Source organism: Alexandromys fortis, unplaced genomic scaffold, assembly GCF_014885135.2.
Source record: "Alexandromys fortis isolate MF-2015 unplaced genomic scaffold, M_Fortis_MF-2015_v1.1 scaffold_71, whole genome shotgun sequence".
In the NCBI taxonomy this organism is placed as follows: domain Eukaryota; kingdom Metazoa; phylum Chordata; class Mammalia; order Rodentia; family Cricetidae; genus Alexandromys; species Alexandromys fortis.
In genome coordinates this window covers 4,755,740-4,768,344 of record NW_026067954.1, presented here as the reverse complement: position 1 = coordinate 4,768,344, position 12,605 = coordinate 4,755,740, and the positions used below count along the sequence as shown (strand labels likewise).

The following is a 12,605-nucleotide window of genomic DNA, read 5'->3' as shown; positions in this document are numbered from 1 at the left end:
CTAAAAAAAATCCCTCCCAGGTGTGCCCAGAGGCTCAGGTTTTGAGTTAATTCCAGATGTAGTTGACAACTGAGGGCAGACATCACAGGGATGCAGGGCAGAGTCTGTACGTCAAGGTTGAAGAAGATGCAGTTGAACCCGAGAATACTCACCCGTTGGCCCCTTACCTTCTCGCAGTACCAGCCTCGGTTGACACCCACATTGCCATGCCCAATGGAGACCCGGCTCAGGGGGCTAAGAAGGACAGCCAGTTCGATGTGGAAGATGTCCGTGCGACCCCTGTCAAACACACCGCCCTCCAGGAAGATCTTCCCACTGTTCTTGTTCCCTCTGGCTCCATACATCACCAAATAGATTTTCGATTTGGTTCCAGCTCCACGAATATCCCCAGTGAAGACAGTGACAATATAGGTTATGGCTGGCGTGGAGAGAGAGGTAGAGATGGTTCAAAGTGGACCACATCAGCACACCTGTGCTGCCTCACGTTCTATGAACTCAGACCACATCCAGGGCCCCTCGCAACCTCATTGTGTTTTCCAGTGTTGAGTGTTAGTATGTATGAGTTCAGGGAGGGACTGCATCTATTATTTTAGGAACCTGTCAGCCCTGATTATGAGAAACAAAGAGAAGAAGGAAGTTGAGCGTCTAAGAATAGCACATATTATTGATGTTAATTACTGTGTGTACATTATTAATAGCTGCTAGATAAATTTTGTTATGTGTAATCTAATTATTATAGTCAAGTCCATTGATGGAGATTTATATCTGGCCCATCTGGTTCTGTTAGCTTGCTCTTCCGTTAAAAAACACAACTTTTGAGAGTGGGCACTGACATCTCCCTTCCCACCTGGGCTGAGGAAGAGTGAGGGAGCACTGCAAGTTGGGTCACCCTGAATTCTGATCAGTCAGGAGGCATCATGAGCCCTTGGAATTAGGCAGCAGAACCACTGAGGGCTACGTAAACTCCTAAATAGGGGAAAAGGAAAAAGAGAGATCACCCGCATTTGTACCAGAAATTCTGTTTTCCTTGTTCTGAAACCCTGGGACAGAAGGAAAGAGTGCCAGCAAACGTGGCAGGGAGAGGAGAGGGGACAGACATGCAGATGAAGATGTTGGGAAGAGCAGAAGGTATGGGTGTTAGGGTGAGTCATGGGCGGGGTGATCACGGGCAGGTGCAGCAGGGGGAGACAGAAGGGCTGCAAAGTGGCGGGAACAGCGTTGAAGAGCCTCCAGATGGGCCACCTGGAGCCAATTTGTGTTGCGCTCTATGCGTTACATTCCACAACCCTGGCTGTGTCTCCCGTCAAAGAGAGGGATGGACTTCAGCAGAGGAGCAGTTTCTCACGTGTGTAAAGCACACACGAGTTTTCTAGAACCCCAAGGATCATATCAGATGGGCTGAGGGATGGAGGCGCCCTGTGGAATTTATGGAGGTAAGAAGACTTCAGGAGGCAGACTGAGTCTGTCGTCTATCAGCTATGTGATCATGGACAGCTTCATTAACTTCAATATGCCTCAGTTTTCTCATCCGTGAGTTGGGAACAAGACAATGCCTATGCTGTAGGTGGCTCTAAGGATTATAGGAAGTGTAAGAGGATCCAAATTCTCCTTCTTCCTCTTTCAGTTCCCTCTACCCATAGCTAGTAATGCCTAGGGCTATTACCCTGTCTCTTCTCTTAGCAACAGCCTCGGCTGCAACCCAAAAACCAGACCATTTTCTGGGGCAGCAAAGATGCCATCTTCAAAGCCAGCTGGCTCCCACCTGACCAACCACAGTCATCAGCCCACAGACGTGACTCTGACACTGACTCTGGCAAAGACAGGACATCCAGCCTGGGCTCGCTGCTCTCCAGCCTACCTGTGGTCTCAGCTCCGCCCACTAAGATGTCTCTTTGGATTTTGCCATCATCTTCATCCAGTGCCAGCCAGCGGTTAAGGGGGAAATCATATTTCCTTTTGTTCCCAAAATCTTCAATGATAATCTGAGAAGGAGAAAAGAGGAAAGAATGTGCTTAAGTGTCCTTGAGGGCACACCTGGTAGTCTCCCAGTCCATCCAGGCATTGGAGTATACTCTAAGATGCTCTTGAGTCTCCTCACGCCTCAAGGAGAGCGGCTCACAGAGCACAGCTGCTACTAGGAAATCCACATACAGCCATCCAGGGATGATTGACAGCCACCCCTCCTTGAATCTCAGCCACTAATCCTACACTGCTTGGAGGCATTTTAGAAAAATTGAAGCAAGAAGTATATGGGGGTGTGCTCGGGGAGCTGGGATGAAAGAACTGGAAGCAGGGATTTGAAAACTGACACATGAGATGTTGGCTTCTTCCCAGCTGAAGGTTGGACTTCAGACCTTATTGTTGAGAAGCTGAGTCTATTCAAGGGGGAAACTGAGGACTGAAACCAGGCCCAAGGAATCCTAGGGCCTGGTGGCCACATCAGAAAAGCATCAGCAGCTGCCAGGGAGGCAAATGCAGGTGGCCATAAATGAAACCTCCCCAGCAAAACAACCATAAGCTGGGTTGGTAATGTCTTGTCTTCTAGAACATACTAAAGAGCTGGAAGCACCTTCCAAAATGTGCCTTTGGACCCTGCTATAAAGTAAGACAGGAAAGAAAGACACGTATTCTATGATGAACAGTGAAAGCTTTAGCATAGGGGTTGGTTGGTTTGTTTGGGGATGGGTGTGTGTGTGTGCTCACACATGTGCACATGCGTGTGCCCACACACATGTTAAAGCAAGAGCCATTATCTGGAAGGAATATTCTCCACCTACCAACAAACCCATAAGGAAAGCAGATCTTCTGAGAGGCAAGAGGGAACCAGGCTAATGAGTCCTTGCAGGGGAGACTAAGTGCAGAGAAGGTGAAGTCAGCTGTGTTCTGTGGCTGCGGAGACACACCTTACCAGGCAAGACTTCCCAATGTGAAGGCTAAGAAGGATAAAACACCCCCTAAAATGGAGAGGAAAGGGGGAAGCAGCCAAACAGGGACAATTTCTTGTTTATCCTTTCTAGATGGGCCAGAGATGCCTCAGACGACCCTGGGCTCCACAGTCCCCACTTCCTCCCAGGCAGGCTCAGGACACCTGAGTGACGTAAGGATGTGGCCTTGAAGCCAGCATGTTTATGTCAATACGGGGTGTCTTCTATGACAAATGTATTCACTAAATCCTGGAGTAACTTCCATCACTGTTATATAGCCTGATGGAGCTGGGTTCTGCTCTGTACAGATGAGGGTAACCACACACACACACTCACACACACACACACACACACACACACACACACACACACAGAGCAATTAGGAGAGTCAGGAGCTTTGTGATAGAACCTTGAAGGATGTTAGGCCTTGGCTGGAGAAGATGGGAGAACTAGGATTCTGGAATTTTTTTAACTTTTTATTTATTTTACATACCAACCGCAGTTTCCCCTCTGTCCTCTCCTCCCGTTGCCTCCCCCTCCCACCCCTTCCTATCCGTACCCACATCCACTCCTGAGAAAGGGTAAGGCCTCCCGTGGATTCTAGAAGCTTTAACAAGGCCAGTCTTGTAGGCCTCTAGGAGGGCAGCATAGACGGCCAGTGAACTTAAGCAACAGCAGAGGCAGCAAATCTAGAGTGTGGAAAGTTAGGCTCAGATTCAGGCCTCTGAAAGCCAGGCGCTCCCCTCCCATGCCTCAGGGACTGCGGGCCAGCAGCTGGACCTACCTTGGACAGGAACCAGCCTGCAGACCCCCCCTTGTTGTTGTGGCCCACATTGATCTTCATCAGCTGCCCCAAATCCGGGGCGTCCAGCATGAACTTGTCTTCAGCTCCCTTTTCAAAGTTGTCCTTTTCATTTTCCAGCCTACGCTCTCCTGAGTGCACAGAAACGGGAAAGTTACCAGAGGGGAGGGGGAGATGGGGAACAGAGGAGAAGAAAGAAGACCTGGAGGCCTTAATGGTCCACCCACTGAAAGAGCTCTTACAAAGTCAAGGGCGGCTCCCTACTGCGATCTAACGGTTCCTAACATCCTTCCGGCTTCTGGCAAAGCCAGTTTGCCTCCTGTGTGACAGGTGCCTGGGTCTCATAACTGGGTTTCTCATTGCTGCCTTTGCCCTTGTGAACCAAACTGCACCCTTATCCTAAGACTTGAGGTCCCATTGTGTGTTCTAAACTAGAGCAGTGAGCGTAGGCATAAGGGGCTGCAGTTGCTGCTGCCGCCACCGCTGCTGCTGCTGCTGGGCTTCTGGCTGCATTTGCTCACCCCTGTCCTGGACACCATGCCAGCTACTCTCAGCAGACACCGTGTGTATCTGACACAGATCTTTATCTCTTACACCCCACTAGAATCCAACAAGGATGCACTATTAGTGTGGTCCTAAAATGAAGAAACAAAGACTTAGAAATGGGACTATATGTCCGAAGTCGTGTGGGCAATGAACACGGAGCGTAGCATCATGTTCTAAGCTGTTTCTCTGCTGTACCGTTCTCTGCTGTCACATTCGGGTAACCACGAGCGCACAAGTTAGGCTTTCTCATTCCACCAAAGTGCCAGCTTTTTGCTTAAATCTTTCCATGGTCTCTCGTTTCTAAATTTACATTTTGGCATTCAGAAATATAGAAAATAATTTCCAGTATTCGGGTACTCACCATCCAGATGTGAGAGATGTAGCAATTGCTAACTTTTGTCTAGTTTGCTCCAGATGTTTATTTAGCCCCCCCTTCTTTCCAAAAGATTTATTTTTTATTTTATGTGTGTGAGTGTTTTGGCCTGCATGTATATAAGTTCACTATGTGTGTGGCTGGTGCCCAAGGGAGCCACAGAGGGTTCTAGAGCCCATGGAGCTGGAGTCACGGGGGGTTGTAAGCAGCTATGTGGGTGCTGGAACAGAATTCAGGTCCTCTAAAAGAGCAGCAAGTTCTGTGAAGGCCTGAGCCAATTCTCCAATAGCTAGACGTTTCACAAAAAAAAAAAGCAAACCCGTGTGTGAGGCTTCGCTGCTCATCTCTCCTTCCTACTCCCCTATCTTGGTGTGTACCGTCCCCGCATCATTAGCATCTATACGCATCTCTAAGAGACACGGGCCACATGTGGCCATTTCTGATTTCTGCATGAATGAGGGCAGGGTACACATCCCACCACCGCGAGTCCTTCGTCTTCACAGTGAGGCCGACAAGAGTGTCTGCATCACCGGGTGCGTGTGAGTGAGACCTGCTGCGTTCTCACATATCGGGCAGCCCGGGAACACAGCACGCGCTGTGACAATGCCACCACGGCTGGGACTGCCGCCGTTACCAGCAGGCTGCTGCGAGTGCCCCCTGGACGACCCAGGGCTGGTGACAGTTTGTTCATTACCCATCCCACCAGAGCCGCGTGACAAAGGAGCCATCTTGCTCCCCTCTCCCCGCAGACATCTGAGTCGTTTCTCACTTCATCATCGCGAAGCTTTGTGCCCTCCTCTGCACACTGGTAAAGACCGTGCTGCGCGCGCACACACACACACACACACACACACACACACACACACACACGTGCAGAGATGGTTGTTGATCTGCTGTATGCTCGCCTTTAGTGCGTCGGACAGCACCGCTCCCCAAAAGGCTCTCAGGGTGTTAGTTCCCACCAGCAACATATGGGGATTTCCACCGCCCGTAATCACCATCAACATCTGTAGTTTAAGATTTTTATTCTGTGTAGAATGGTATCTCACTGTGGCTTTAATTTGCACTTCCTTACTTTGTTGAGAGATTGACTGTTGAAAATAGGAGCGGCGGGGCTGTGTCCCCAACACCCCGGCCGCTTGGCTAGCTCATGCCCGAAATAACAACACACAAACTGTATTCATTTAAAGAACTGCTTGGCCCATGAACTCCTCTAGCCCTTATAGGCTAATTCTCGCACCTGGTCTAGCCCATTTCTAATGATGTGTGTAAGCACCCCAAGGTGCGCTTACCGGGAAGATTCTAGCCTTCGTCCATCCTGGGAGAGTGTAGCATGGCAAGCATGGCGTCTCTGCTCCAGAGCAGAGCTGTCGAGTCTCTCCGGGAGCAGAGCAGAGTCTGACCTCACTTCCTCTTCCGCCCAGCATCCTATTCTGTTTATTCCACCCACCTATGTTCTAAGCTATGAGGCCAAGCAGTTGGTTTATTATAATTAACTAATTACCTTCCTCCATCAATTGACTATATAATACATGTACATATAGATTCTGTGTCATTTAGGCAGTGTGCCTCAGCCTTTTTTATTTTCATATCTTCTGTTCCATTTTTTTTAAAAAAACTGTTGTGCTATTTTCTTTGACGTGTGTGCACATGCATGTGTGTGCGTGCATGCGAGTACATGTGTAAATAAATATATGTGTGATTTTGGTAAATTCCTTATTAAATTTCATCCTTAAGTTAAGGTTGACATTAAAAATTAAGATCTTAAAATTTCTTTCAAAAATTCTGATAATTTTTTCACACTTAAGTCTTTAGCCCATCTGGAAGTTATTTTCGTGCATTGTGAAAGATAAGAATCTAATTTCATCTTTTCTCGGATGGCTAGACAATTATTCGAACACCAGTAATTAAGCATCTTATCTTTGCTCTCAGATGTATAATCTATGATGCTATCATTCTATGTGTTTTAGGTTCTTTATTCTGCTCCATCGGGCAGTTTTATTTGTCCTTCTCCCATCACACTGTTTTGGTTTTTAAGGCTCTATGACTGGGCGGGAGAGATGGTTCAGTTCCCAAGGCCATTGTTACTAAGCTGAACAACCTGGGTTAGAACCCTGGGACCTGCGTGATGGTAAGAGAACCGGCTCACAAAGTGTCCTCCCACGTGCCAGGGAACAGGTGTCTCTCACACGTGCATTAAACAGGTTGAATAAACGTAGCTTAGGTTTTAAAAATATCTGCACTGTCTTTGTTTCTTACAGGGCAAAGATCTGCCATCATGGCTATCACTCATACCATTTCTGTTCCACGAGTCCCATCTGTCTATTTGTATGCGGACAGAGCCACACACTCTGGCTCGTACGTGTGTGCATGCAGAGGGCAGAGGACACCCTGCAGGAGTCACTTCTCTTTGTCCATCCTGTGGTCCAGGACTAGAGCTCACGTTGTCCCGTTTGCCAGCAAGGACTTTACCTGCTGAGTCGTTCATCAGCCCCGCTCATGCTGTTTTTATTTTTTCAAAGTTATCATGGTGATATTTAGATCTTTATGGTTCTATATTTTAATAGTAGCCTGAGCTTTGGATGTTTGCTTTTAGGAATTTGACTGCAGTAGCCTTGCTCTTACAGAAGAACGGGGAAACATGGCATCTTAGCGAGTTTGGGTCCTTTCTCGTTATGAACACATCTCTTCATCAACTTGTATATTCTTGCACATCTTTCAAAAACCTGTACTTCCCCGAAAGCCTTCCCTCTTCAGAGTCATTCTTATGTACTAGTTTCTGATGTAAATAGCATGCTTTTACACTAAATATTTAAATTGTTTGTTGTTTTAGTAATTTTTCTTATTAAATTTTAATCTACTATCTTTAGCAAACTTTGATTTTTGTTGATTCTGATGATTTTTTTTAACCTATATACATCTTCCCAGATTTGGTGGGTGATGTTGCTTATGCAAATGAAAACTTGTTAGTGGCTTCTTGTACCACATACCCATAATCTTGGCATTCAGGAGGCTGAGGCAGGAGCTCAGAAGGCTTAGACAGAGAAAGAGAGGGGGGAAGACAGAGGGAAGAGGAGAAGCAAGACAATGGAGGGAAGAACAAAGGGAAGGGGAGAGAAGGGACAGGGAAGGGGAGGGAAGAGCAGGGGAGAGGAGGGGGAGGGGAGAGAAGGATGGGAGGGGAGTCTTTGCTTTCATCTTCAATTGTTGTAGCCTGCCTCCCTCACTCCATCCCTCCCTCCATCCCTCCCTCCCTTCCTTTCTTTCTTTCCAGGCTGGCCTCAAACTCAAAGATCCACCTGCCTCTTCAAGGTGCCGGGATTAAAGGTGTGCACCACCACTCAGCCAAGCTTTTATTTCTTTATCATGTCTTTTCCCCCCCTTGCTTTAGGCCTTCTAGTATTGTGATGAATACAAATAATAATTAACTCAAATATATCTAAGATCATTCTATTTTTCTTTTTAAATATCTGCTATAATAAAATCAATGAACAGGTTGCCTAATGTTAAATTGCTGTTGACTTCTTATCCATATGTTTATTTACAAATTTAGCGTGCCAATATTTTATTTGGAATTGGGGGGGAGTTTCTTTCATAAATGAATATAAACTATTGATTTCTCTTTTAATTTTATCTGCCTGATATTGTCATCAAAATTGATAAAAATGAACTAGATGAATGACCTCTTTTTCTTTAAAATTATTTATTGAGGATGAATAGTAACTATTTCTTAACCATTTGGTAGATTTTTACATAAACAATTTGTGGCTCTGGAGTCCTGAGTAATTTTTAATGGATACTCTCATTCTTTAGTGGTTAATTGGCTTCTGCAAGTCTTTGAGCCAATCAAATCTTATAGGATGCTGAGTTGAAGGTCCAGGCTAGGACATATGGTGACATTCACAGGACACAGACCCCAGATTTACCCAGAATACTTCATGTTGCCTGTTTCATCCCCAAATTTCTCCTCTCATATTATATTTATGGTGAATTTTTTCTTTAGTTTTATATAGTATGAGAATATCCTTTTTTGAAAGGGAATCATGTTAATAGCTCAGCTTGACCTCAAACTCCCGCTCTCTTGTACCTTCTCCAGAGTGCTGGGGTTACCAGCATGCCCAGCAAGACTGTCTGCCCTTCCCAGACTCTCCTGTGATGACCAATAAACCTACATCTGCTGCCAGTCATGTTTTCTCATTGCTTTGCTTCGATCCACCGAGAGTTTGGATCTTGATTCTCTTCTATTCATTCTTTTCACTTATAGATTGTGCATTCCAACTTTTGGTGTTCACGGTATGATTTTAATATTCAGACTTAGCTTAATGAAGTCTACAGTTCACAGCTTAACTTCTCTGGGGATGGGGAGATGGGTAATGGACAAAATCTTCATAATGCTCTGTCCAATTTCCATCTCAAATATCAATCTTAAATGTCTTAGGTAGACACTCCTCTTGTCCCTTGTGTTAGTCACTGTTATCTTTTATGGTATATAAATAAATAAAATATGTTATATTTTATGCTTACTTAGGTTTGTTACATAGCTATCAATATTTTGTTCACTTGTGTGTGTGTGTGAAAGAGAGATGGAGGTCTTCCTACACATGTAAGCTAGGCTGGTCTTGAACTCAATATGTAGTCCAGGCTACCTCAAACACCTGTTTCCATTGCTTCAGTCTCCCGAGTGCTGGAACTTACAGTTATGAGTCACCACATCCAACGGTACCTACTAGCGGCTGTTTAAGCCTGAGTGTAGAGCACATACGTCCCGTTTCTCTTTGCTAGAATAAACAGTTAATCTTCCCCCTCGCCTGGAATGATAGCTTCTCTGGTATGGAATTACTGGTTGACATACATCCTGGCTGAGAATACTGAAGCTGTGATTATATGAATTTATAACCTCTGTTGTCGACTGTAAGTTTTCCATCCGTCTACGTGGTATTTTTTATAGAAAGTGACCTGCCAAATCTACTTCCTCTAAGATCTTTCTCTTTGCTTTGCTTTTTACACGGTGATGTAGATTCCATCATAGATTTTATTCAGTGAGTCATTTACCCGTTTTAAACTGACGATTCAGGTCTGTTGGAGCTTTCAAAAAAAAAAAAAAACCTTCAGCCATTAGCTCTTTGAAAATCTCCTCTCGCCTGTGACCTGTATCCTCTGTTTCCAGACCGCCTACTCAACCTCCATCAGACCTCCCTTCCTCCCCTGCTCTCCTGGCTCCTCCTGCCTCCTTCCCAACCCTGTCTCTCCGTGCTCCATCTGAGGGTTTTGCTCATATACTTACAGTTAAATCTCTCCTCAGCATCTGTAATGGCAGTGTTTAACTCACCTGCAAAGATGCTTATCTTTACGAACTGTGTTTTCATTTCCTGTGGGTTTGTTTATTTTTCCTAATGTGTTGTCTTTGATGGTGCTGTACCTTCCTCAGTTCTTTCTTTCACGCGGTTAATAGTTTTAAAATACCTTAAGTTATAGGCTAGCCCACATCACTCCATTATCCGAAACCCCTGGGGATTTCATTCTGGTTGCTGTGTGGTTTGCGGCTTCATCGTGGTGGATTTGTGTACTTAAGAGTCTTATTGTTTTGGAAAACAAATTCGCTCCAATGCTTTCTCTGTGGGAATCTCATGTAGTCTTAGAAAGGTTTTTGCAGAACGCTAATGGAGATTTACTTGCTATGAATCAAGTATTCTAATTTGGTTTTGCTGTTGTTGTTTTGAGACAGGGTCTCATTATGCAGCCCCAACTGACCTGGAGTTCACTATGTAGAGAAAATTGACCTAGAATTCACAGAGATCAGCCTGCCTCTTCCTTCCGAGTGCTGGGATCAAAGCTGTGTGCCATCATACCCGTTTTGAACCAAATACTCTGTGTGGGAAGAGAAGAGTTCTGAAATCACACATCTAGTGTGACAGTTGGACCTCAAGTCTCTGTGCAGCAGAGGTTTTCAGTGTTGTTTTGTTTGTTTTCGGTTTTGAGTTCCAACAGGGACGCGATGTCTGTGCCAATGAGCTGTTGCTCTGCCTTCTCACTGAACCTCTTCCTGTGACTCAGGGGCCCCTGACTTCACGTGTGGTCCTAATTTCAAATCTCTTGCCTCATTCAGGACCTACACCTTCTGTTCTGACCCCCAATGAGCACAAAAACCTGTCTTCTAGATTGATGACTGTGACCCCTCCTCCTTCTCGGGGCCACGGTATCAATCCATAGCTAATACTCAGGTGTTGAGTTTCTCCTTCATGCCTGGCACCTGCAGTGATCTTTTTCCTCCTTATAAGTTCAGCAATCCATATGAATCTTTTGATGTATTCTACCCCAAATTCACACGTCTCGGTAGCTTTTCTGGCTCCTGTGTTACTCTAAGTTGGCAGAAGGGAGAGCAAACCACCGGTCTCAGCCTGTGACCTGAACTTCTTCCCAGAACCTGCAACTGTATCTGTGTGCAGTTCTTCCGTCCCTTAGCCCCGCTCTGGGCCATCCTTCTTGACTATACTGAATTAGACTATGCCCCACTGCAACCACAGAAGCAGAGCTTATGGCAATAGAGGAATTTAGTGAGAATAATTCCTGAAGATGGGAAGTTTGAGCTTATTCAATTTCAATCCGTCCAAAGCCAGGCATAACTTATTCTGAATGTCACACCACACACACACACACACACACACACACACAGAGAGAGAGAGACAGAGAGAGAGAGAGAGAGAGAGAGAGAGAGAGAGAGAGAGAGAGAGAGAGAGAGAGATTTGAAAATCTATCACACCACTTTCTTCCTTCTCTCTCCCCTTCTATGGGAGAAAGTGTACAGCTCAAGAAAAACAATAAAAAAAGAAAGAAAGAAAACCTACGACACATATATACATTTGACCTCACAAGACACCCTACTATTCAGGACAAACCATGGCAAATCACAGCACAAGAGAGACACTCAACAGGAGGACCAAAAGGGGAGGGGCTAAAGCTGCATCCTCAGCCGGGATTATAAGACACAGCTGCTCTAGGAAGCAGTACTGGGCATGACTCTCGAGGAAATGATTCAGACCGTTACCTGTGTCTCCGTACTCTCCAAAGATATTGATAAAGACATCGGCATCTGTCCCTGCACCCATCACGTCGCCGGTGTACACCTTGATTTCATACTTGTTTCCTGGGAACAAGGACAGAGAAAACCTTGCCTCATTAGGGTCCTGAGAAGAGAAAACTATAGATACATTCATAGCTACTGAACCGTCCGTCCTTCCCACGGATGTGCAGACGATAGTGACTTCTCATCATTTCTGTCATTATTGTTACTGTCAATTATGGGGCAAGAAAGAAGACACTCAATACTGGCTCCAAAAGGTCAAAACCAGAGCTTCAGAGGGTGGGGTGACCCACACAGGACGCTCAGCTGTGAACCATGCGTCTCTTGCTTTTGGACTCAAGGTTCTTCTCAATACACACAGTGGCTTCCCCTGCCCTACGTGATGTCAGTCGGCTTCTCTAGAAAGTGCCCGTTTGGATGTATTTTAGGCGTTTGTAGGCCATTTCATCTCTGATATAATGACTCAGCCCTGTTGATCAGGCACAAACTCAACCATATGCGTTAGACCAGAGGTAGGGGAGGAGAGATGGCCATAAAGAAACCTGAAGAACTTTCTGGATGACGGAAACAGTTTGCAGGTGGTAGTGGTTATACAGCTATATACCTTTCCATCGAACTGCACTAAGTTGTCAGGTGTACACTGTACCTCAATGAAGCCCTTTACAATTTAAGCAGCTACAGACCAGACTACATGAACAAAACGGGCACAACAGTGTCCCAGTAAAGGGTTTTTATTTTTTTGACACTTCGTTGGAATCTCAGAATTTTGTGGAGCATGAGTATTGTTCTTCCTCTGGTTTCAATCATTTGTACGTGTATCCATCATTCTTTGCCCACACAAAACAGATGACAGCTAAGTTTGGCTCCCCCCCCCCCCCT

The 12,605-nt window shown here is 45.6% G+C and overlaps 1 protein-coding gene across 3 annotated transcripts in view; it reads right to left on the bottom strand.

Moving 5' to 3' along the window:
• Nucleotides 1-12,605, bottom strand: part of Loxhd1 (lipoxygenase homology PLAT domains 1) — a 137,616-nt gene that overhangs the window by 96,845 nt on the left and 28,166 nt on the right. For all 3 annotated transcript variants that reach the window (XM_050151703.1, XM_050151704.1, XM_050151705.1), the window contains exons 5-8: nucleotides 11,691-11,789; nucleotides 3,709-3,857; nucleotides 1,859-1,982; nucleotides 168-418 (exon numbers count right to left, since the gene is read on the bottom strand). In XM_050151703.1, the coding sequence (XP_050007660.1) occupies nucleotides 168-418; nucleotides 1,859-1,982; nucleotides 3,709-3,857; nucleotides 11,691-11,789 (623 nt within the window). The remainder of the gene's footprint in view (nucleotides 1-167; nucleotides 419-1,858; nucleotides 1,983-3,708; nucleotides 3,858-11,690; nucleotides 11,790-12,605) is intronic.